The sequence below is a fragment of the Delphinapterus leucas genome, chromosome 20 (genome assembly GCF_059928025.1).
Source record: "Delphinapterus leucas isolate spDelLeu-1000000601 "Yukka" chromosome 20, BTC_Dleu_Yukka2, whole genome shotgun sequence".
NCBI classification, from domain to species: Eukaryota; Metazoa; Chordata; class Mammalia; order Artiodactyla; family Monodontidae; genus Delphinapterus; species Delphinapterus leucas.
Genome location: NC_143148.1, coordinates 47,809,778 through 47,836,210, shown reverse-complemented (window position 1 = coordinate 47,836,210; position 26,433 = coordinate 47,809,778). Strand labels below are relative to the sequence as shown.

The 26,433-nt window shown below is 42.1% G+C and overlaps 1 protein-coding gene across 3 annotated transcripts; it reads left to right on the top strand.

The window, feature by feature from the left end:
• The first annotated feature begins 3,022 nt into the window (after nucleotides 1-3,022).
• LOC111179527 (ATP-dependent RNA helicase DDX19B) lies at nucleotides 3,023-26,433 on the top strand. Of its 3 annotated transcripts, none has more exons than XM_089902431.1 (12): nucleotides 3,023-3,100; nucleotides 12,205-12,253; nucleotides 13,131-13,184; nucleotides 14,254-14,389; nucleotides 14,671-14,763; nucleotides 16,930-17,032; nucleotides 17,600-17,714; nucleotides 19,957-20,134; nucleotides 20,506-20,743; nucleotides 21,287-21,449; nucleotides 21,913-22,104; nucleotides 22,538-26,433. In XM_089902431.1, the coding sequence occupies exons 1-12, from the start codon at nucleotides 3,029-3,031 to the stop codon at nucleotides 22,597-22,599; spliced, it is 1,455 nt and encodes a 484-aa protein (XP_089758557.1). In that variant the 5' UTR covers nucleotides 3,023-3,028; the 3' UTR covers nucleotides 22,600-26,433. The 3 variants fall into 3 exon arrangements, with proteins under 3 accessions (XP_089758557.1, XP_022438922.1, XP_022438923.1); XM_022583215.2 differs by lacking the exon at nucleotides 3,023-3,100 and adding an exon at nucleotides 5,258-5,417; XM_022583214.3 differs by lacking the exons at nucleotides 3,023-3,100; nucleotides 12,205-12,253; nucleotides 13,131-13,184 and adding an exon at nucleotides 5,216-5,417.

The following is a 26,433-nucleotide window of genomic DNA, read 5'->3' as shown; positions in this document are numbered from 1 at the left end:
TGTTAATATAGCACTTTCACTAACAAAAGAATTGAAGATAGATTAAAAAATGTTTTTTATTCCCCAGTGATTGGTTCAGTACACATGAAGAGAAACTGTTGAAGTCCAAAAGTCACATTCTTCTAAAAATGAATTTTCTACATGAATTATTCAGATAATTACCCAGTTCTCTATGATACTGTTACCAAGTCCAAGCTCCCTCTGCTCGCCACACAACAGGCCAGTAAATCAGAGACAAAGTGTTGAGGCAAGGAATACAAGTTTATCCAGGAAGCCAGAAGACCGAGAAGGTGGCAGACTAAAGTCTCAAAATAACCACTTATTGGGGTGTGGATGCCAGCTTCTTTTATAGTAGAGAGGGGGAGGAGATGAGGAAGCAAAGTAAAAAGACCGGAAAATTTGCAAATATCCCCTGTAATGGCCAACCTCAGGGCTGTGTTAATTTCTTATTTCTTGCAGCCATCCACAGGTGGACAGGGTCGGGATATTCCCCTGAACAAAGGCGCTTTGGTTTAACATTCAGGGGCAGGGTTCCCTGAGGCAGGCCACTATGTATAGACGGTATCCTTTTAGTGAACAAAGCAGCGGAAAGCAAAGGTTAAAGTAAAAGAAACAGATCCAACATGTAGTCAGATTTGGCTCTTCCCTGTTACAATATTTTTCCCTGGCAGATAGTGTCAACTATATAATAGAAGGAAAACTATCTTAATGCAACATGCAAGTTGTCTATTTTAGGAAACTACTAACTTATTCTGGGCTAATTGCTTAGGACTGTAGGTAACAGTGAGTGCTATACACATGGCTTGCTCTGCAGTAGAATACTGGTTGAAACTTACCTGGGGGCATGAGGAACATAGAGGGGCTCAAGATAGTACAGCTAAAATACTTAGTTTTGGAAGGATGTAGTCTAATTCTTCCATGGCACCTAAGCTACTTTTATCATCTATAAAATGAACTTTGAATGTTCATTTATTTGCTATTAGGTCAAATGGGGGTGACTGAAGAGTTTTCAGACCATGAAGTACCATAGGAATCACCTAGTGATTTCGGATGCATGCAGCAGTAAGCAGTAGCTTGCAGCAATTAACAGCGAGTGGTAGCTGGAAGCAAGATCTTAGTTCCCGGACCGGGACTCCTAACCACTAGACCACAGGGGCCAGCGGCTAGGGCTTGGATCCCTAGTTCTTGCCTGCCTTGTCAAGAATGAATTCAGGCGAGGCGGCAGAAGGTAAAGAGAAAAGGAAAAAGTTTATTGGAAAAGCAAAGTACATGCAGAAAGACACATGGCCGAACTCAGAGAAAGAGTTGCGCCTTTGGGAAATTCTTAAATTCTTTATAAAGGGGCAATTTTCCGGGTCTTTGTCTTCCTTCCGGCCAATCATCTTGTTTTGTTCTCCCCTGGCTAATTTGTCTCAGGACCCTCCCCTTAGGTGCGGATGCACCTCTCAGTCAAGATGGATCCCGACAGCTGTCTGGGAGAAGCAAGAGTCACCATGGCCTGGAGTTGTCCCCTGACTTTTGACCCCCAAGGAGCCTTTCTGCCCATGTGTAGTGTCTCCCTTGCCCCAAGGTGAGGGGAAGCGGAGATCCCTTGGTCCTTTACTGAAACAAGGTTTTGCCCCTCTTTGCTCTTGCCATGACTGTTATCTTAAGGCATCCACAAGAGACAAAGCTTGGCTATTTACCCTGTCCCTGTCATTGCTTCTATTTCAGAGCAAGCAGGAGACTGATTGTAAATGCCTAACCTGCAGCCCACCTATCTCCTGTCTCAGGAAATGCAAACAGGAGGCTAGTTCTAAGTATCCAGCCTGACCCACTTTTTTCTGTCTCATGAAACGTAAACAGGAGGCCAGTTGTAAATGTCTAACCTGGGGCCCATCTATCTACTGCCTCACTAGGATCTTAAAATGCAGATCCCAATTTAGTAGGTCTGGAGCGAAGCCTGAGATTCTGAATTTCTAATAAGCTCCCACGTGTTATCTGTGCTATTACTGGGGGATCACACTTGGAGTAGCAGTGGACTAAACTAGAGAATGAGCTTCTTCACCTATTTGTTCAGAGGCAAAGATTAAAAAGTTTGATCTGGGGTTCCCTGGTGGCGCAGTGGTTGAGAGTCTGCCTGCCGATGCAGGGGACACGGGTTCGTGCCCCGGTCCGGGAAGATCCCACATGCCGCGGAGCGGCTGGGCCCGTGAGCCATGGCCGCTTAGCCTGCGCGTCCGGAGCCTGCGCGTCCAGAGCCTGCGCTCCGCAACGGGAGAGGCCACAACAGTGAGAGGCCCAAGTACCACAAAAAAAAAAAAAAAAAGTTTGATCTACAGGGACTTCCTTGGCAGAACAGTGGTTAAGACTGCACTTCCACTGAAAGGAGAATGGGTTCAGGGAACTAAGATCCCATATGTTGCATAGCCTGGCCCCCAAAAAAAAAAAAAAAAAAAGATTAAAAATAAATTTAAAATAGGAACTTGCCTGGTGATCCAATGGTTAAGTCTCCGCGCTTCCAATGCAGGGGGGTAAGGGTTCGATCCCTGGCCGAACTGGGATCCCACTTGCAGTGCAGCCAAAAAATAAAATTAAATAAATAAAATTAAATAAAATATTCATTAAAAAATAAATTAAAAATAAAAATGTTTGATCTGGGGGTCAGGGAGGGAGGATGTGCATTCCTCATCTATTTATTCACCAAGTGAGTGTCTATTATGCGCTAGACCCTAGAGATCAAGATTAAGGAGAGCACTGCCCTGTCCTTATGGAGTTTCCAACCTAAGGCGGGAGCCTGACATTCAGCAAAAACAACTCGGTTTAAAAAACTCAAGGCAGGGGGAGGGGGAAAAAAAGCTCAATACCCAAAGGCTACCCCTTTTGAAACTTAGACCTAACCTTTTGCACCCAGGTACTTTGGTGCGCATGCGCCAGGCTTGCCGTTCCCCTTCTCTGATTGGCTGGCGGGACTGGCTTCTAGGCCTCAGCCAATGAGGCTCGGGCTGTGAGCGGCCGTTGGCGGTGGTAACCGCAATGCTGAGGGGCGATGGCTGGGGCTGCTAGCCCGTTCCGAGATCGCGCCGTAGGGCGCTTTCCGCTCGCCCTGCCTGTGGGCGACGTGAGTATCTCTGAGGGTAGAAACAAGACCTTTTTCTCCACGTTCAGGGTTCTTCCCCGCCCCCACCCCGGGCTGGGACGGGAGGGAGGGACAGGAATAATAATAACAGCGTATATTTAATCAAGCCTTCGCCAAGGGCCAGGCACTGGGCTGATGGCCCTTAACCTTGTGATGTCGTCGAATCCTCGAACCGTGAGTTGAGTGCTTACCAGGATTTCAGAGGAGACGGGCTGCCTAAGGTCACGTGGGAGTAAATGCAGGAGGCTGAATTCAAATCCAGGTGCTCTTATTCCCTTGATTCCTCTCTCCACGCCCCACTTTGGGAACCAGTTTCCTTCTTACCAGGAGTCTCACATTGTGCAGGTGTTGGGGGTGGACACAGAAAAGTCTAGAATCCTGGGGCTTATTTTTAAGGTTTTTTTTTCTTTTTAAATAGGAAAAGCTATACATACTAAAAGCATTTATGGGAAAGATAAGCACTAAAATTCAGGAGAGCTTCTGTCTCTTGGGATGGCAATGCAGGGGCTTCATTTGAATCTTAATTGTTTTATTTCTTAAGCCGTGAGGTGGGAATCTAGGTGTCTGTTATAGTATTCCCTTTCCTGTTTGTCTGAAATACAATTTTAAAAGGAAAACACACACATGGAAAAATTTTCAAAGGATTAGCTGTACACAATGAAAAGGAAGTCTCCTCCCACCCCAGACTTCTAGAGCCCCTCACTAGAAGCAGCCACCGATACCAGTTTTGTGGGTATCTTATACATTTTCTGTAGTATGTACAAGCATATATGTGAGTTTGTTTTGTTTGCACAAGTGGATCCTATTGTATACAGTTCTGCACCTTTAATGGCTTATTTTTAACCTCACTAAACATAAAAGTTCCTTAACGTCTTTTAGCCCTGTGATCAATATAATTTGGCAAGACATTCCCAGGGTTGCTTCTCACATGAGGAGATGTAGGTCATGGCCTGCCATAATGCATATTTACCTTTTTCTTCTTGCACATCCTCACCTGTAGGGTCCAAAAAAATCTCCCCCAAATTAACCCTGTAAAGAGTGCGGGAGAAAAAGAATCATGGCAAGAAGAGGATTGCAGGAACTGCTTTACCCTTTCCCAAACATTTTTACTTACAGCCTACAAGTAAAATTCCCCATAGACCCCACTGTTAACTTGAAATTAATTTGTTGTAGTGGATTACTGGCAAAGTGAAAGAAGTGGGGATTCATTTCTCACTCAGGTTGCAGGGAAGTGCCCAGCTTCTTTCTAGTGAAGTAGCAAGGAGAGAGAAGCTTGTTTGATCCCAGTTAAGGGAAAGTGTCACACTTAGTCCTTATTTTACCTCTTCTAAAAGCCATGTATACACACACACACACACATATTTTTAATTCTCCCAGTCACAGAACCCTTACATAAGAGAGCTGGGATTCTAGCCAGGCAAGGCTAACTCTAAATGTTACACCAGAGTGGGGCAATCCCTCGAATAAACTCATTTGCTCATAAGCTGCTCTGCACGGCCCTTTTCATGGACCTCCTATCAACTTCATCCCTGGTTCTTGTCATCATCCCAGAAACTGTGTTTGGTTCCACAAACCTGCTTGCTTTTTGTCTGATTTTCTACCTGGAACACATTTCCCTAGCACCCACTCTGAGTATTTTTCAAGGTCAAATTCCTGTAAGTGATGTTGGCACATAGTCTGTGGGACAAATTTTTAACCAAACGGTGTTTGAGAGGGCTGATTCCCAACACCCTATCCAACACCTGGACATTTAAAATTACCAACCTGAAAAGCGAAGTTAAAAATCTCTTTCAAATTCATCTTGCTCACTATCCGTAACGGTTTTGTGTATTGGTATATTCAATCTATATGAGCATCTTCTATGCCACCGTGCTGAGAGAGAATGTGGCATCTCTCCCAGCACGGTGGCGAGCAAAACATGGTTTTGCTCTTTGGTTGGACAGCCGGTTGACCTTAGGCACTTTAAGATACTACCTTAGTCTGTGGTTTTGGACGTTCGATAAGAAACCAAGAGCAATGAAGAGGTGGGGGCCTGAAGGCGACGAAAGCGCCAGTCCAAAGCGGGTGAGGGATGGTCGGTCCGGCGCGGATTCTGACGTCACTGCGGCGCGCCGCTTCCGATCCCCAGCGCCTGAGCGAAAGAATTCCCCCCTCTTTGGGGCGGGAGTCTATCCAGATCGCGGGTCGCGCCGCGCCAGCCGGCTAGTTTGCCGGCACCTGCGTCCCAGACGTGCCTGCGACCATGGCCACCGACTCGTGGGCCCTGGCGGTGGACGAGCAGGAAGCGGCAGCCGAGTCGGTGAGTTGGCTTCAGCCGTAAAAGGGTCAGGGGGCCGTTTTGGCCGGGATCAGATGCCTGGGAAAAGACACTCCCTAGGGTGGTCTGGGCCGGGATGGGGTGCGCGTAGGGATGGAGCCTGGACCCTGAGCTGGCTTTGTTTACCCACCCGCCAGCCCCCGACAGATTACGTAAGCGCAGGTGAGCGCTCCCATAGCTAAAGAGCCCAGGCGCCCGCCTGTCTTCCTGGAGTCAGGACCCTGAATTGTAATAATCACCTATGTAGGTGTCATTTTCCACCTTCCGATTCTGAGCTGCTTGGGCTCAGGAACCATGGCTTATTCATTCATATTTGTGTGCTTCCTCAGCTTGCTCAGTGATGATGAATGATTGACTCTGTAGGCTTGGCAGTCAGTAAATCCTCTCCTGATCCGCTTAACTTTGTTCTGGGCCTGACACACAGTAAGCAAGATATGGGTTAAACGTTACTATGTGGAATTCATTTTTCCCGCCTAAACACTCGAGTTCTCATAGTGCTTTGAACCCGCTTTGTTGGTACTTATTTCTGTTAATTTCTCGAGAACAAGGACTTGGTCTTATTTTTTATAACTGATAAAAATGTTTCATATGCACATAGATAAAGAGTCAAATAGTTTCATAAAGTGGTTCCCACCAGTTTCTTCCTCCCCAAAGAAAACTGTTATTTCTCTTGACATTGATTTACGATACTGACCTCCTTGTTCCCTGAATAACATGCTTGCTTTGCTACTTGTTGAATTTTCCGGTTTAGGTGTTTATTGATTTTGACACTTTACTCCATCCTCCTTTCCCCACCACAAAAGCACACCTTCCCATTCCCCATCTTTCCATTATATTGTGATTTTAGTTAGATCAGTATTCTGTGCTTATATTATTAGTAACTCAGGAATACCTTTATTTCCTATACAACTTTTCCCTTGGAATTTGTAACTGCCGTTTTTTTTGTTTATCGCCAATTCAACCCCAGCCTCTTTGCTAATTGTCTAAGTTTATCTCAGGATGTTCCCACACATCATGTGATCTGTCAATTCCATTTCTGAGTCCCCCTGCGATGCAGGGGACATGGGTTCGTGCCCCGGTCCGGGAAGATCCCACATGCCGCGGAGCGGCTGGGCCCGTGAGCCATGGCCGCTGAGCCTGCGCGTCCAGAGCGTGTGCTCCGCAACGGGAGAGGTCACAACAGTGAGAGGCCCGCGTACCGCAAAAAACAAACAAAATAACTGTACTAGTTGCCCCAGTTCATTTTGGGGGCTGGAGGGGAACAGGGCAAATTTCCCTTTGCCCTCAATCTGGGGACTTCCTCCTCTTCTCTTGTATTGGATCCCTTCCTTTCTGTATCCCCTCTCTTCATCTTTCACGATTTGGTGGAGCCATTTATCAGCTTTCTGAAGGTGTATGGGAAGTAAATTTTTTAAGATACTGCCTTTCCGAAATTAGCTTATTTTGCCCTATCATTTGAACAATAGTATTGCTGGGTGTAGAATTGTTAGTTGGAAATTATTTTCCTGCCAAATTTTAAAGACATTGTTGTATTGCCTTCTAGATTTCTGTATTTGTTGTTGAGATGTCTGAGACCATTCTGATTCCCGATGTGACCTCTTTTTTCCCTTTCTAAGCTTGAAGACGCTTCTGTTTGCCTCCAGTATTCAGAAAATTCATGATGATGTTTCTTGATATGGGTCTATTTTCATTCATTTTACTAGGCACTGGGTGGGAACTTCAATCTGGAAAACTCTTGTCCTTGTGTTATGGGAAATTTTCTTGAAAATTTTCATTGTTGATTTCTTCCCCTTGGTTTTTCTTCATTTCCTCTTTCCAGACTCTTATCAGTTGAATGTTGGATCTCTTGGACTGCCTTTTAATTTTTTTAAGTCAAGTTTGTTGTGATATAGTTTATATAAAGTAAAATTCACCCTTGTTAGTGCTACAGTTCTGTGAATTTTGACAGAGACATACAGTTGTGTAGCTACCATCACAATCAATATATAGAACGTTTCTACAACTCCAAAAAGTTCCCTCAAACTTTTTGCATTCACTTCCTTCTCCCCACCCATCTCTGGCAGCTGCTGATTTGTTTTGTGTCATTTTAGTTCCACCTTTTCCAAAATGTGGTATAAATGGAATTATATAATATGTAGCCTTTTGAAAAATCTGGCTTTCACTTAACATAATGCGTTTGGGATTCAACCATGTTGTTGCGTGGATCAGTAGTTTGTTCTTTTTTATTGCTGGGTAGTATGCCATGCATGGGTGTACCACAGCTTGCTTAGTCTTCTGTTGATGAACATTTGTGTATTTTCTAGTTTTTGGCATTTATGAATAAAGCTATTACATACATTAGGATACAGGTTTTTGTATGGACTTACGTTTGCATTTTTCTTGGGTAAATACCTAATAGTGAGATTTGCTGGGTTATATGTTAAGTGTACGTTTAACTTTATAAGTTACAAACCAAACTGTTTTCCAAAGTGGCTGTACCATTTTGTAATACCACCAGCAATGGCTAAGAGCTCTAGTTGCTCCACATCCTCACCAGCACAGCATGGCCAGTTTTTTCCCTCCATTCTAATAGGTGTATAGTATGTCACTGAGGTTTTGTTTTTGTTTTTTGGGTTTTTTTTTTTGTGGTACGCGGGCCTGTCACTGTTGTGGCCTCTCCCGTTGCAGAGCACAGGCTCCGGACGCACAGGCCCAGCGGCCATGGCTCAGGGACCCAGCCGCTCTGCGGCATGTGGGATCTTCCCGGACCGGGGCACGAACCCGTTTCCCCTGCATCGGCAGGCAGACTCTCAACCACTGCGCCACCAGGGAAGCCCGTCACTGAGGTTTTAATTTACATTTCCCTATTGACTAATGATGTTGAGAGTCTTTTCATGTGCTTATTTGCCACCTGTATAACTTATTTGAAGTGGCTTTTCAAATCTTTTGCCCACTTAAAAATTTTGATTGTTTTCTTATTATTGAGTTGGGAGAATTCTTTATGTATTCTGGATACAAGTCCTTTATCAAATATGTCATTTGCATAAATATTCTCCCTGGCTGGAGCTTGCCTTTAAATTTTCTTAACAGTACTTTTTTGAAGAGGAGACATTTTCAATTTTGGCTAATTCTAATTTGTCAATTTTTTCATGATTAGTTCTTTTTGTGTTCTGTCTAAGAAATATACCTTACCCAAGGCCTCAAAGCTTTTCACCTGTATTTTCATCTAGAAGATTTATGGCTTTAAATGTCACATTTATGTCTGTGATCCATTTTGAGTTAATTTTTTTATGTAATAGGAAGATTAGATCAACATTACCACAGTCAATTTTAAAACATTTTCATCACCTCAGAGAGAAACCTGTACCTGTCAGCAGTCGCCCCTATTTCTCTTCAACCTCCCAGCCCAGCCCCTTGTAACCACTAATCTATTTTCTGTCCCCTTAGATATGCCTATTCAGGACATTCCCTATAAATGGAATCATATAATATGTGCTCTTTGGTGGCTGGCTTCTTTCACTTAGCATGTTTTCATGGTTCATCCATGTGGTGACACGTTATCAGTACTTCATTCACTTTTATTGCCAAATGATATTCCATTGTATAGATACCACATTTTATTTATCTATTCATTGATGTCCATTGACGGGCATTTGAATTGTTTCTACTTTTTGACTATTATGAATAATGTTGCTGTGATCATTCATATGTACTTGATCATGTACAAGTTTTTGTGTGGACATTTTCAGTTCTCTTGGGTATCTATCTAAAAGTGGTATCACTGGATTATATAGTAACTCTGTGTTTAACTTTTGAGGAACTGCCATACTGTTTTCCAAAGTGACTGCATCATTGTATCATCTTTAAGTTTATTATTATTTTTTTGAGATTAGTATCATCTATGAGAGGCACTATTGTGTAGAAGTTGAGACCTAAGACCTTGTAGCCAGACAGACTTGGATTTGTATTCTGGGCCCAACACTTATAACCTTGGGCAAATTGCCTAACTTCTCTGTTCCTCAATTTCCACATCTATTAAATGGGGATAATCATAGTACCTACCTCACTGATTTATGGACATGCCTGAAATAAGTGCTATATAAGTGATTGTTATTATTATAGTTATTGTTATCTGTAATTCATTTTCTTTGCAGGAATCTTGAATTACTTATCCATATTGTACAGATTAGTTGAACCTGGATAAGTTTTGTGAATTTACTTAATCATGCACAGGTAAATTATAATAGGTCCCAATATTCTAAAACTGAACAAATGAGTAAAGACAGCTCTTTCCTTCTGCCTTGTGGAACTCCCACTGAGGATCTCCACAGGAATTGTGTGATGTAGGTGACTCTGACATGTGCAGTGCAAGGTTACTGTGTTTTAAATATTCATCAAGCTCCATTTCTTATTCATTTTAGAAAAGAAAATATTAAATCCTATTTATGTTTATTTCCTCATTCCCCTGTGGTTCCTCTTTGTTCCCCTTGTTCCTTAGGAAATTTCAATTTAGAGAAGGGCAAAGGGAGTAGGAAACTCTAATGAGTAAGACTCTTAAGTCTCCTACTTCACCATTGTGCCTAAGGCATTCCTTATTCAGTATAACTGAATAACCATTTAATCTTCCTTCTTCTGTCTCAAGAATCCTTTCTCAAGTAGCTTTTGAATAAAATGCAGTGTGTAACTGTATAGATTCCAATTATTTTAACACATCTTAAAAGCTAAAATATTAACTAAAGGCCTTGAAAAAATGTAGATATTATAAGGTGGATGTTTTGGCTTTTTTGCCTTTTGGTTAATTTTTTGGATTGCAAAATAGTTTTGAATGAAGCTGCAAGAGAAATTGGTTTCTCCTTTTTGGTCCAAGTAAATGGAGCAAAGGAAGGAATCGGAACTAACTGGACTTTCAACGTACGTTTCAGCGTTCAGTTCACTGACACTGCAGTAGGTGATGTGAACTTCACTGTCCTGGTGCTTTTGCTGTTTAGGCTTTGAGATCCTTACAGCAAAGTGAGGGCTGAGTATGTTTTCAGAATCTGCTGGAACCTCTCCAGAATTCTGATACATTGTAATCAAAACAACATTTCTTGGTTTCATTTACATTGTTGCTATCAACTTTTTCTGTACATTGCATTTTATTTTAACTGTTTATTTACTCTGTTAGCTTCAATTTTAACAATATACCAACAAAAGAATAGGTTGTCCTTTTATCACTGATTATTACAGTAAAGGATATTTCTAACTCACTTATACCTCAACCCTGTCATTTATTTTAGGTAGCAGTTATCACCCTAGGAGTGAGTACTATTAACCCTGCTCTTGTAAATATTGCCAGTAAGTCAGTCTGTCTGTCTCTGTTTTTAACAGCCTTGAATATTAGGCTTAAACCATGTTCATTGGCAGGATGTGGAAGAGGAGTGCTTTAGTGAAGACTAGAATATATTGAACGCCTACTATATATCATAACATGGTGCAGGTTGCCTCATTCATTATCTGTTAGTGTGCTCTCTGTCCTTCAGAATTAATGAAGGATTTTTACTGCTTCATAGTGATTTCCTTTTTTTTTTTTTTTGCCAATTCCCTGTCTTGCCAGTCTCTCCAGTGTGTTCCCCCGGCCCCTGCTTCCTCCTCCATCCACCCCAACAGCGAAGTAGACAGACACCAGAAACTCCCTTTTCAGTTTCCATCAATAGAAGTGAGGTTCCTCCATTCCCAGCTAACTACCCATTAAAACAGTTTTTTCATTCCTCCCTCCACTTTCCCCCTTCTTGGACTTAGAGGAAGAGCAGAAATGAACCTCAAGACATAGAAAACCTGTGCAAGTGGTGCTTTAAGCAATAGCCATTTGATTGTGGTGGTGATTTTCATTCTTTTTCCCTTCTCTACATGACGTCTTAAGCCCCACTTAATATTTTATGATTAGAGCACCTGCTTTGGCTAGATCCAAACGTCAACTAAAAATAAAAATATCCCCTGTCTTTAAGTTCTGTTCTTTTCTTTCTTTTTTCTTTTTTTTTTTTTTGGCTTTATTGAGGTATAATTGACAATTTTTCATACTAATAGGGGAGATAAGTCCTTCCAGGATATCCCTAACTTACAGTGTTTGATCAAAGTCCTAATAAATCTTTCTTTGATATGTCTTTCCTTTATCCCTTCCTTTCTATTCCCACTTCATCCTGCTGGGTATTTTGATTACATAGTGTGCCATGATGCTCTAGGCTGTTCCCAATTTTAAATACCAGACATCTAGCACAAGGCAACCCGAATGTGAGGATGCATACTGGCGTGCTGTGGCCCTGTTACTCCAACATAGCCTGCAGCGTGACTGATTTCCAGCCACAGATGCTTTTCATTGCAGTCTTCCCACCTCAGTGTTCTCTGAAGAATGACTGCATTTTCCAGTATGTCTCTAAATTTCCTCTTGTTTGAAAAATGAGAGTGACAACTTAAATGGTATTCTGTTGAGAGATTGAGAGAATCTGTGTAATCCGGGCATTAAGCAAACTCACAAATTATTATAATTCTTTCTAAGGATTGTAGTTAGGAAGTGTGGATTTTGAGCTGTTGTGTAACCAGTTTTTTTCCACTGGTTTTGTGGGATATTTTGTTTATTCTCACTCTAACATTTAGTAAACAAAAGGAGCCCAGCAGAATAACCTAATGAATATGTCCTAACGAATAGGTCATGAGAGTGGTTCATTTCTTCCCAGCTTCACTGGGGGAGGCACTATTGATGCAGAATCTTTTAAGTGATTTTCCTGACACTTTCCCCCCCATGTTCTCCATTTAGTTCAGCAACTTGCATCTTAAGGAAGAGAAAATCAAACCAGATGCCAATGGTGAGTAACTAAATGCTAGTTTGAAAACAAAAATAATTTCCTTTAGTATTAACGTTTTAACATAACAACTGTCTGGAAAAAAATTACAAGTGTTCCAGACAGGGCGCGGGCAGATAGTGGCAGTCATTTGATTTGGGAATCAACAAACGGGATTGTTTGCTGTTCTGCTTCATATAAGCATGAGGATGCCTAATTGGCTTATAAATTATAAAGTGTATTACTAACCATGAAAATATACTGCCAATGATTATTTGTTTTTTAAAATATTCCTCAATTTGAGATGAGATAGACAAAGTATGAACAACCTGAGGGTTAACCTATTGTAATTATTCTGAAATCGTATCTACCAAAAACCTAAGATGTCCATTGAATTTTTGTTGATGTATTTAACATTATAGGGGAGAAACTGTAACACCTCACTCTGAATTATTTTTCTGTATGTTTTTACAGAACTACAACATTGAATATATGTTTCTATTAATCAACAATTTATATACAAAGAGTCTTAATGGCACTATGGTGTTTGTATATTGACGAAATATGATTTGCATAGATGCTCTGTTGAGCATCAAGGTGGTTTTGGTCATTGCTGTAACCATCTTTCTGTAACATGAGAGAAATATTGATGCTGTGAGGGATTAATATTAGTTTTTGAGGTAAAGTGAGAGAACTTGGAAAGAACTGAAATATAAGCGACAGTTTTCATACCTTTGTTTATATATGAACAATAAAATGTTTTTATCTGTGGCTTGGTTTCCTCATTTATTTTTTTGCTCCCCAGGCCTTTACATTTCTAGTGTCTCATAGAATTTGAATTGTCTCAGCTGTTGGGTATGGGATGTGATTTTGAATGACGGCCGCTTTGTGTCTGATAAAGGTGCTGTGGTCAAGACCAATGCTAATGCAGAGAAGGCAGATGAAGAAGAGAAAGGTAACTTAGCCTAGAGTTACATATACATGAAGTTCTACAGTCTAAGAGAATGGAATGTTACGAGGTTTCATTTTTACACCTTACTCGGCTGGACTTTAATGGGAGTCACAGAGCTAATAAAAAGTTCAACATAGTCATTGGTAAAGGGATTCTAATTCTTTACATTTTAGAGAAATTTTACTTTGAACAACTGATAAACTTCAGCAGCAGCAGGAAATATTCCCTGAATGATTATCTTGTATTGGTCTTTATAAAAGAAATTTTAACTTGCGTCACCATTTCCTAATAAAATTATATATATTTGTTGGTATTTTGACACATTTAATGAACAGCTTATCCAACATCAAGATACAGACTTTGTTAATTTGGTTTTTTTTCCATTGTTGTGATGTGTTTTTTAAGCTCATAATTTTATTTTATTATTTTATTTATTTATTTTTGGCTACATCGGGTCTTTGTTGCTGTGCGTGGGCTTGCTCTAGTTGCAGCGAGTGGGGGCTACTCTTCGCTGTGGTGCGCGGGCTTCTCATTGTGGTGGCTTCTCTTGTCGCAGAGCATGGGCTCTAGGCACACAAGCTTCAGTAGTTGTGGCACGTGGGCTCAGTAGTTGTGGCGCACGGGCTTAGTTGCTCCACAGCATGTGGGATCTTCCCTGACAAAGGATCGAACCTGTGTCCCCTGCATTGGCAGGCGGATGCTTAACCACTGCGCCACCAGGGAAGTCCCTTAAGCTCATAATTTTAAATTTATATTGAGTGTAAATTGGGGAGTAAATATTTGGGTTTGGATAGGAGAAATCAGTAACCTCAAGAAAGGATAGTTGTTAGGAATAGAGTTCTGGAGAAGAATATGAGGCCCCAACAGATGATACGAGTATCATAATTTTTCCCTTTAATAAAACTATTTTAAATGCATTTATAAATCAAAACTAAGCTATACCTTGAATTAGGAGCCCCAGTACAAATGCATGTTATTGCTTAAAATACCAATGGCAGCTGAATTCAGATGAGATCATCACGCTGGATTTCATGGACTTTTTAAAATCTTCACACTCTTTTTTTCCTGACAGAGGACAGAGCCGCCCAGTCCTTACTCAACAAGCTGATCAGAAGCAACCTTGTCGATAACACCAACCAAGTGGAAGTTCTGCAGCGGGATCCAAACTCCCCGCTCTACTCAGTGAAGTCCTTCGAGGAGCTTCGGCTGTGAGTATCTACTTTCTGTCTCTCCCCTTTGTGTTTAGATAGAAATCCTAGGCCTGTTACAAGTGTTTTTTCATCACTACAGAACATTTTTAGTTAACACAAGTTTAATAAAAGAATTTAGCTGCTTTGGGCTAGTAAGTAAAATTTCTAGGTAATTTGTAAAAGCTTTAGCTGCACTCATACATTGTGTCCAGTTCACAATTCTAGTACTGTTAGCTAGATATGTGGCTTCTTTCCTTAACGAAAGAGACTGTGACTTTCATCTTTAACTGTTTTTCTAGGAAACCACAGCTTCTCCAGGGAGTCTACGCCATGGGCTTCAACCGTCCATCGAAGATACAGGAGAACGCATTGCCTTTAATGCTTGCTGAGCCGTACGTGTCCTAATGCAACTCTATCCCATTTTTAACCTCCCATGTTTTTTTTTTTAACTTTTATTATTTTAAAAAACTATACTAGTAGTAATACATGCTCATTTTAGAAAAGTTGGAAAACAGTGAAAAATAAGAAAAAAGAAATAATTTGTAATCTCCCTCTCCCCTACACTATTAATATTTGGAGTAGAGACTTCTAGATGTTTTTCTATGTAAACTTGCATATGTATACTTTTTTCTTAAAGGAACCATATAAAATGTTTAAATGTTTTTTTGATACGATAATTACATAATAATATTTCTATGTTGGTAAATACATTTATATCATTTATATACACCATGATTTCATTATATGGATAAGTAAAATATATGTGTCAAATGTAGAAGACAAAAACCAAACAGGGTTCTAGGAGACCAGAATAGTACAATTGCTAAGGTCATTTTCTGGTGCAGTGCTTCTTACTCTTTCACAGGTGTTTGAATCTCATAGGAATTTATTAAAATGCAGATTTCAGTAAGTCTGAGGTGGGGACTGAGGTTCACCATTTCTAATAAGCTTCCCAGTGTTGCTGGTGCTGCTGGTGTCAGACCACATTTTGAGCAACAAGGTTCTAGAGCATGAGGAACTTTTTATAAAAACTGATCCCTACATCACATATGATTATCTAAATTTGTACTGCATATAATCCTAAATCCCCCTTTCCCTATTTGTCTGAAAATAGATACTTTAGGTCTGTATTTTCTCAAAGTTTTTTTTTGTTCTGTGTCATAATGTATTTTTCAAGATGGATAATGTCTTTTGAGCATACTTAAAAATGAATAAATTGAATGTTTATTAGATTGTTTCACATTTGCCACTTGTATTTATGGATCTTGATGCTTTCATAGATGCTCAGTGTTAGATTGTCAATGTTAGAAGAGATCTGAGAGAATTTTCTAGTACTTTTTCTTCACTAACATATTTATTGAGGGCTTGGTTTGTAACAGATACTATTCTAGGCACTTGGATACATTAGTGAACAAAGCAGACCAAAATCCTTGCTCACAAGGAGCTTACATTCTAGTTTGGAGTATAGATGATATATTTTTATTAAAAATAAATCAAATATATAGTCTGTTAAAAGGTGATAGATTGTAAATATAATTAATGCCCCTGAATTGTACACTTTAAAATGGCAAATTTTATATTATCTATTTTACCACAATTTAAAAAACTCATTAATGTAATATACCAAAAAGCATTGACTTGTATACTTTAAATGGATGAATTGTATGGTATATGAATTATATCTCAATAAAGTTCTTTTTTAAAAAGGTGATAAGTGCTAAGGAGAAAAATAGAGCATGATGGGGGGATTGGGAATACCAAGGACCTGACTGCAGTTTTACTCTCAACGTTTTGTTATGGAAAAGTTGAAAAGATTTTATAGTGAATATCTATATATACCCACCTCCTAGATTCTTTCAGTGACATTTTACTGTGACTATTTACTATGCCTTATCATGTATCCATCTACCAGTACATCTTTTTTAAGGCTTTTCAAAGTAGGTTGCAATTTTAAATCAAGTAGTTAGGGTAGAATCTCATTAAATAGGTGATATCTGAGCAAAGACTTGAAGGAGAGGAGAGAGTTGGCATGTTATCATCTGGGGACAGTAGTACCAGGCACTGTATAGCCGGTGCAGAAGCCCTCAGACGAGAGCATGGCTGGCATGTTTCCAGAGCAGCCCCAGGGCCATTGTGGTGGAGTGGAGTGAGGAAGGGGGAGGGCAGTGGTGAGGTGGTAGAACAGAGAGCTAGTGGGGAGCCACATCAGGTGCGACCTTGTATGGCATTAGAAGAATTTTAACTTTTGCTGTGAATGAAATCTGGAGTGATTGGAAGGTTTTTGAGCAGAAGAGTGACATGAGCTGACTCACATTTTAAAAGAATCACTCACTGCTATGTCAAGAATAGATAAAAGATAAGGAAGGAGTACTTCACATCAAAAGCATAAAATCTTCTATTTGTGAAGCTAGCGTATGTAACTTTACTACAGAATCCAAGGCCTCCTTCTGTAAATTAAGTTGGAATATTCATTCTTTAATTAAGCTTTATGCTTCATTTTTATTCACTGAAAGAATGCATGAGATTTATACTCCTAAACAGTTTGTTTTCTTGTGCAGCCCACAGAACTTAATAGCCCAGTCTCAGTCTGGTACTGGTAAAACAGCTGCCTTTGTGTTGGCCATGCTCAGCCAAGTAGAACCTGCAAACAGATACCCCCAGGTAAGGGCTTGGTGAATTTGGGTTTTCTAACTCATAGCTGGAAGGGAAATGCCATTTGATGGATTAAAAGCTGAGCTTTGTATTACTTTTCACATAAACTAGAACCCCGTAAGTTGACCACAAACAGCATGGTTGATCTTCCAGTAATAACAAAAATCCTGTTCCTCTTTTGATGATTTGCCAGTCCTGGGATACTGCTGATAGGCTTGGCTTCTTTAGTTGCAAGAAAAACCTCCTTAATCTACAACTATCATCCATTAGGAACTTCTGAGAACCTTCTGAGTAACAGAAAAGGAAGCTTATCTCCAATTGGAATTTCAGGTCCCTACTCACATGGGGCTTTTGGTACTCCAGTGGCCAATAGCTGTTCTCAAGTGTCTTTACCGAGCCAGAGTTCTGACCCCTGAGAATTACAGCTTATGACTCTGCAGCTTAAAGAGTCAAATGGTGGGCACTTTATATATTCTTTGCTTCAGCCTCAGCTGGAGGAATCATTAAGTTCTAATGGTAATTCCCTGTTGCATAATAGTGAGTGTCAGAATTCTCTCTGCATTCTTTCCCTACCAGTGTCTGTGCCTCTCCCCAACTTACGAGCTCGCTCTTCAAACGGGAAAAGTGATTGAGCAGATGGGCAAATTTTACCCTGAACTGAAGCTAGCTTATGCTGTTCGTGGCAATAAATGTGAGTATGAATATGTGATCCTTGTTAATTAAGCTAATTACTTTTTATTTTGAAAAATTTCAAAATGTATGCAGTTGAAATAATACAATGAACACATGTGCCTTCCACCTAGATTCGAAAAGTAAACATTTTGCCATATTTGCTTTATCTGTATATGTGTCCGTATTTTTTTTTTTTTTGCTGAATCATTTGAAAGTAAATTGTAGACACTGTGGCTTTTTATTCCTAAGTACTTCAGTGTGCACTTCATAGTAAGAACATTCTGCAGCATATCCACAATACCCTTATCACAGCCAAGAAAATAACACATTTTTAATAACTAACATCTAGTCCATTTCATTTCCCCCTAATTGTCCCAGAAGTGTTTCTTTATGTCTTTTTTGTTGAACCAAGACCGAGTCAGTGTATATGCATTGCATTTGGTTGTTATATCTCTTTCTTTCAGTCTAGAATAGTCGCCTCACATTCCCTCCACTATGTTACATTTGACTTTTTGAGCAGACCAATTACTTTAAAAATAGCCTGATTTTTTTCTTCATTGGAAGAGCAAAAGTGTTCTAGAATGTTCATGGCAATTAACCCTGGGAGATGCTTTTATTATTCTTTTTTCTTTATCCATTCTTTCTACTTTTGCTTGTTTTACAACAAACTACAATATTTAAGTAATTATAAATTCGTTGGAATCTTGGTTGAGTCCTCTGGATCTTTAACACAAACCTGTGACTTGATGACTGGCAGAAGTCCACTTGCTGTACATGTCCTAACGCCAACTTAAGTCACTTCTTTTTTTTAAAAATTTGTTTATTTATTTATTTGTTTTTGGCTGCATTGGGTCTTTGTTGCTGCGCACAGGCTTTCTCTAGTTGCAGCGAGCAGCGGCTACTCTTTGTTGCAGTGTGTGGGCTTCTCATTGCAGTGGCTTCTTCTGTTGCGGAGCACAGGCTATAGGCACGGGGGCTTCAGTAGTTGTGGCTCGTGGGCTCTAGAGCGCAGGCTCAGTAGTTGTGGCGCACGGGCTTAGTTGCTCCGTGGCATGTGGGATCTTCCCAGACCAGGGCTCAAACCCATGTCCCCTGCATTTGCAGGAAGACTCTTAACCACTGCGCCACCAGGGAAGTCCTCTTATGTCAGTTCTGAAGAGAAAAGTAAATACGACAATAAAGCTTAGTAGAAAATCTAAGTCTAGATTAGATGTCTTAAGACATCTAAAATATTGCAGTTTGTATCTGAGTTAGAAAGACAGAGGATTCTGAGTATTTGTTTGTGGAGGGCAGTAATTGGTTTGTTAACTGAAGTAAAGAGGAGCATTTGTTAGCTTTAAATTGACTCAACATTCGTGTTAAGGCAAAATTTTCTCTGTGACTTTTTTTTTAATATTTATTTGGTTGCACTGGATCTTAGTTACGGCTCACAGCCTCCTTAGTTGCGGCACATGGGATCCTTAGTTGTGGCATGTGAACTCTTAGTTGCGGCATGCATGTGGGATATAGTTTCCCGACCAGGGATTGAACCTGGGTCCCCTGCATTGGGTGCGTGGAGTCTTAACCACTGCACCATCAGGGAAGTCCCTTGGCTGTGACTTTTATGGGAGCTTGTATGTATTTGGTTAAGGTTATACTGTAATTAAAGGACTAAAAATTGAATCAGTAAGTACCATCTAACCCAAAATGAGCCAAATTCTCAATTGCAGGCTGCACAGGGCCAAGAATGTGCCATGCTGTGCCAGGCCTAGTCTGGGGAAGCACTCTAAGAGAGGCAGTTTGTTTCTTGGAAAAGACAAAACCTTTCATAATGAATCTTATTTACTGACCTGGGAAAGGGGCACGTAAAGGCAACTGACTCATTTGACATAGATGCTGGGAGAACTGAGAGGCAGAGTATACTGGAGTGAGAGCTTTGAAAAAGTCTACTTGTGAAGAAATGCAAACCCAGGCAAGGGAGAATGATGTTGACAGAGAAGACATAAAGATAAGAAATCCTTGAAAGAGGATTGATGATTATAGAGAATGTAAAAGAATACCATTTTCATCTCATTGTTTATACTCTTACCAAATCTTTTCAGCATTACTGTTTTGTGTATGTATGTCCATTAAATACTGTAGTGCTATCCTAACCTTTCCTTAAAATATGAATGCAAACATCAAAAGAATTGCTTTAAAATACATCGTAGCTTTAGAATTACTCAGAGAGTAGAGCTGGCTTTGCCATGGAAGTACGCACAGAACACATCTTGTCTCCACAGTGGAAAGAGGTCAGAAGATCAGTGAGCACATTGTCATTGGCACCCCTGGGACCGTTCTGGACTGGTGCTCCAAGCTCAAGTTCATTGACCCCAAGAAGATCAAGGTGTTTGTTCTGGATGAGGCTGACGTGATGATAGCTACTCAGGGCCACCAAGATCAGAGCATCCGCATCCAGAGGTAGGAACTCATGAGCCAGGAGGAACTTCTCGGCCTCCTGATCTGCAGCATCATCTCCTTTTACTTCACCCTCCTCTTCTCGCCCCTGCCAGGTTCTTTACTCTGCAGCTTTCAGAGGCATTTGTTTGGTGGGCCATTTCCATGTCACACTGACCATACCCCCAGCCTGGGTTGAGGAAGGAGACTTAGGGACTCTACCACCAGCCGTCCCTGCTCCACGTCTGCTCCTCCCTCCTCCCTGCAGTGCTCCTCCCTGCTTTGCCACCTTCCTGGGGACGCAGGTCATCCAAGCCTGGGGAGGCTGTGCTTCTGTTCCTTCCAGTGAAACACTCGGTCGGGGTCATGTCGAACACCTGGGCCTTCCCTTGCAGGATGCTTCCCAGGAACTGCCAGATGCTGCTTTTCTCTGCCACCTTCGAAGACTCTGTCTGGAAATTTGCCCAGAAAGTGGTCCCAGACCCAAACATCATCAAACTGAAGCGCGAGGAGGAGACACTGGACACCATCAAGCAGTATTACGTCCTGTGCAATAGCAGAGATGAGAAGTTCCAGGCCTTGTGTAATATCTACGGGGCCATCACCATTGCTCAAGCCATGATCTTCTGCCATGTGAGTAGCCGCGGCAGCAGGAGGAGGCCTGGGGGGAGGAGCTCCACTGGAGGGTGTGGCCCTGCGCCCTCCCTCTCAGCCAGCTCCACTTCGTGCTGGGGGACCAGGTTCCTTCCCTGTGGCTGGAAAGGAAATGAATCACCTCCATCTGCCCCAGGACATATTCTCGCAGGTTGTAATGAGTTGTAAGGGGAAGACTGAAGAGCTAAACCTTCTTTGGTCCCACTTCTTAGAGATAACTTGGGAAAAAGACCTCCAAATAACATCCAGGAAAATAATTTTAAAGTTTTAATAATATAGAGTATTTAGGAATGAAGACCTTTGGCTCGAACCAGTCTTTATAGATAAACACTAAGATCATTGAAGGAATTTATCCAAAAAAAATCACATGGCTAAAAAATATTCAGAAACTTTATGCCTAACCTGCTGACTGAACTCAGTAGAGCCTTCATATATATTAATGGCAACAAGCCACTTTTCTGCAGGTGTCTTCATTTGTTTTTTTACAGGTATCTTCCCTTAAAACAATTCTTTTCACTCCAGACCCGCAAAACAGCTAGTTGGCTGGCAGCAGAGCTCTCAAAAGAAGGCCACCAGGTGGCTCTGCTGAGTGGTGAAATGGTGGTGGAGCAGAGGGCTGCAGTGATTGAGCGCTTCCGAGAGGGCAAAGAGAAGGTTCTGGTCACCACCAACGTGTGTGCCCGCGGTGAGCAGAGATTGTGTCCTGGTCTGCAGGCTCGGGGTAGCGGGAGAGATCCTCGTCTGCGGGACACTCCGGTGGTTTGCGAGAGATCCTGTTTTCTAGAAGAGCCTGTTTGTATTCCCTCAGCAGAGGAGAACTTTCACAGAAGCCAGGAGTCCTGACTTGGTGGCTTAGAACGGCACCTGCTCTTCTTGGGGCCCCCAGTGAGGCTTTAGCTGCTTCTCCAGATACTGGTATCCAGCAGAGGCTCTCTGGAGCCTGATGGCTGATTTCATAATTTGGTCAGCACCTGCCACAGTTCTGTTTTCTCCCTCTGGGTTCTGCTACCTGCCCCTTTGTCTGAATCCCAGAGCTGGCCCATCCCAGACTGTTCCTTCCACCTGAGGTTGGTGTGTGTAGGCCTGACTGTGGACGACAGTGATTTCTGTCTCCCATCCTTACTCCTGTCCAACTCTCCTTCATGCAGGTATCGATGTGGAACAGGTGTCTGTCGTCATCAACTTTGACCTTCCCGTGGACAAGGATGGGAACCCGGACAACGAGACCTACCTGCACCGGATCGGGCGCACCGGCCGCTTTGGCAAGAGGGGCCTGGCCGTGAACATGGTGGACAGCAAGCACAGCATGAACATCCTGAACAGAATCCAGGAGCATTTCAGTGAGTCCCTGGGAGTGTCCCCTGCTGGGCCCTTACCTTACAGGGGCAAGTCCAGGGCGGGAGGGGAGGGTGACGGGTAGGTTTTCCTGTGGCCCCGAGAGAGGCCTTTGTCTCTGTCCCATTCCCCTCCTTCCCTACAATGTGGAAGTTCTCAAAGAGCACACCTGGAGAGCTCAGGGCTCAGGGACTTGAATGACAGTCCCCCCGGCCAGGCTGAGGGGCCTGGGGCTCTGGCTGTGCTGTCCGTGTCCCTTGCTCAGTCACTGAAAGCCTTTGGGGTTCAGTGAAGGATCTCTGTGGCCAGAGGCACAGCACGTTCCTAGGTAGCAGAGACCTGTGTTTCCTCCCTCCCTGCTGTGCTGTCCCTTGCCTGAGTGTGTGTCTCTGTAACCCCATGTTTGTCTCTCTTTGAATTCTCTTTTCTTTCCCCCAGATAAGAAAATAGAAAGACTGGACACAGATGACTTGGACGAGATTGAGAAAATAGCCAACTGAGAAGCTGCTGCAGTCACTGGTGCCACCCTTGGTGCTCCCCCTGCACGGGACACTAGTGCTTTCATGGCACAGGCCTCAACAGTCAACACAAAGATGAAGGCACGAGTAGAGAGAAACTACCTACCTCATTTTAAATTACGTTTGGACTTGACAAAAATTGTACAAGTGATGGGGGAAGGTAGAAAAAAATTGTTTACACAACTTTTGAAGATTAGGCATGAATACATAGAAATTTACCTTTTGGAAATTCCGTCTTTTTTTTGGCCAGCGTTTTCCCACATCATTACGCTAACCTAGATGTTGTGGCTGATCACTTGCTCAGGAGCCTTTGTGGCAGCCCCGGCCTGTTCTCTGCTTAGAATTGTTCAGGCCAGCCTCCAGCCCTTGTGAAAGTGACAGAGTAGAGGTGAAGAGGGAACACAGAGAGAGACCGAGTAGCTTAGGTGTGTAAGCCAGTCATCGTGTTTGGAGTGTGGCATGAAACAGCAGAGGAGACCTGCGAGCTGCTGCTTTGGATTTGGGTTGGGACAGCTCGTCTGAGTGTTGTCGGTCCCCGCTGTCCTGATGGCCAGAGCAGGAAGATTTGCTAAGCATGAACCACAATGCCAACCTGGGATCTCTGGTGTACACAAGTCTGTGTTGCAGACCATGACTTGTTCTTCTCAGCGGGTGCAATCTGTGCAGAATGCACATCTGATAACTGTGCTTGTGCTTGAGCAAGTCCTGTGGAGACGTCATCGTGGAGAATTAGTGGTGGTCCTGGCTTGCCACAAAACCTGATCTTGTGGGCACTTGCAGCATCTTCTTTACATCCCTAACATCACCTTGACCGTTTAGTAGCCCTAAGCAAATAAAAGGTGCTCTGAGGTTTGGATCCTCAGTGAAAATTGTGGTTTCAAGTTGCTAATGGCCAGTCTCAGGGCTCCAGAAGCGATCAGCAGTAGTCAGAAATCCTTGCTTTGCCTCCAGATCACAGAAGGCAAGTTTTTTATCAGAGCTGGGGAATGATTTCAGAATTTAGGCATCTTGATTATAAAGGGATTCTGAATATCTGCGTTCACAGTGCTTGGAATACAAACAGGTGCAACTAAGGGACAAGGTGGACTGCAGCCATTCATCTGTCCAAGGCAAGAGCAACTGCCAAGGCCTTTGCTCCACCCTTACTTGGCATCTTTGTGCAGAGCAGTCAGAGCAAATAATAGTAATGGACACTTCCTCATACCTGGCCAAAGCTGTTGGTACCCACAGAGTGACAGAGCAAAGATGAGATGAAACTGAGTTACAAGAGCAATATGAAACCCCAGCTGAGAGTCCTCTTCAGCTCTTTGACTTCGATACGGAAGGGCCACTTTATCTAGGACCAGGCCTGAAAGAGGGATTTTCTGTGATGAGAACTATTCCAATCCCAGACCTTCCTTGCAGACATTTCTGTGTTTTAGGGCCAGATTTGTCTCCTGGGAAGGGAAGGGGCCAATGTCAGCCTCCCAGGTGGTTTCCCTAATCTGACGTTACAGATGCTACAGAGAGAACCGCAGACTGTCAGTCCTGCCACATTCCCCTGGGGGCACTTGACTGTGTTGAGTCTTGTTTGTACTTTTGGCCAACTCTGACCCACCTAGGGAGTCTTGTAAGAAGGGAAGAAATTTTATGCCCCCTCCAACCCCCCCAAAGTCCTGTGGACCAACCCTGGAATAACTTAAAACAAAGGCAATAATTAAAGGAGTGTGGACTCCTGAGGCTGCAGGCCGAGTACATCCCACCTTCTCACAACATGTATAACCTATCTACTGAGTAGCCCTAAATCTAAGCAGGAAAATGGGAAGCGATGTGCTTCAGACTCTTCAATAGTAGGAGTAAATGGGTATCTGGTAGAAATCTAGATTAACAGTTCCTTATCTGGGGCTAGACCCCTAAGAACTCACTGGATGGGTTTTATGGAGTTTATGAAGTTTATGCAGTGTTTTGAGTTTAAATGTATTTTCCTGGGGAGAAACTCCCAAACGAGTATGTGTCTTTTTAAAAGGTAAGAAAGACTCACTGTATGGATGGCTCTGGAAAGTCCCCCCAGTGTCACTGCAGCCCATGTTCATTCCTGCCAGTGCTTAGCCTCTAGGGCGTAATGGTCCATAGCTGCTTCTGTGACCTTGTGCCATTTTGAGACATCAGTGATGTAAAAATGTATGGAGCCCTTGAGCTTCAGTCCCCAGAGTTTCTTCTGCTGATTTTAGTAAGTTCCTATGTATGGAATGATAAACTGTGCCCTACAAAAAGAAACTTGCTTGAGAAAAGGAGATTTGGGCCCAGTGGAAAATTCTGGATATGTTCATTATCCATAAACAATGGATTTTATTGTTTTTTTGGAGTGTTCATTGGCTGTATGCGTAAGAACTAATCAGTCATTAATGTATTCTTTATTGATGTTTAACTGAATTATGACATGTTCATGTTACTAAGACATCATTTCTGAGTATAAGAAGAAAACAGCAGGTTTTGGTTGCTGGTATTAGTGAAGATTTATGTATTATTCCATAGACTAGTCATCACCTGATACTACTATTCCATTTCAGAGTTGACATTGCTTCAACATAAGCAGCTGGGATGTCACCATAGGCCAAGGGCCCTACTCAGTTGCCAGAGGGCTCCTTACATTCCTGTTTTTCCTGCTGGTAAACCAGAGTATGCTGGCTAACTAATCAGAAAGAAGGTAGATGCCTGCATTACAAAGGCCTTACATTCGATTTTCTAGTCCTAGGAAAGGAATACAAATAGGGCTTGGAAACAGGTCTTCTCCCTTTTTTGTTCCCATCTTGTTTATTATTTAACGTGAAGGTTGTTTCATTCACAGTGTCTGGTATTCAGAAGGTAAGGATTTCTGAGGTTAGAGAAGATTTCATGAAGGGGTTGAGTTTGCTTATGAGAGAAAAGTGGTGGGATTCCAAGTGACAAGAAGAGTGGCCTAGGCAGATGAGGCCCTATTAAGACCAAAGCAACTTCACTAGGATTAATGCAGTACACTGGAAGGGTAGTGAAGGGAGCAGCCTTGCCACATGGGCAGAGAAAAGTCTTGTTAGGTAGAAAATGAGATTTGATTATTTGAACAGTATTTGGATTTAGTAGTGAATTGTCATAGATTCTTGGATCACAGGAAGTGAAGAAATGGGGTTTTGGGAAAAATGGTCTAGCAGAGATATACAGGATATACTGGAGCTGGAAAAGGCTGGCATCTGAGAAACCAGTTAGAAGATTATTACATCGGTCCCATCACACAGTAAGTGCCAGGATGTCACTGGTTGTATTGAGAACACAAAAGAAGAAATGGAGAATTCCCTGGCAGTCCAGTGGTTAAGACTTGACGCTCCTGCTGCAGCGGGCGTGGGTTCAATCCCTGGTCAGGGAACTAAGATCCCACATGCCAGGTGGCATGGCCAAAAAAAGAAAAAAAGAAGAAGAAATGGACTGGAGGGGTGCTGCAGAGGAGGAATGGTAGACTTATACCTGCTTACTGTTGTTATTCCAAAAAGAATCTGTGGCTCTTAAAATTTAGACACACTATACACAAATAATTCTGGGGAGAAATCCAAAGGGAAGGTTTGGAAAGAACAAATGACATCAGGGTTGAGTCATGAATGAATGACTCATGAATGATGTCAGGCCTGTCACCTTTGCAAGAAGGGACTGGCCCTTCTTCACCAACACCCCTAACCTATTGTAAATTTCAGAGGCCCTCTTCAGGTTTCTCTTGATCCTGAACATAGAAAACAGGTTCTTAGGAACCCCCTGCAGTTTTATCTGACTTTGCTTTTCTGCTTGAGAATAAATGTTCTTTATTCTGTT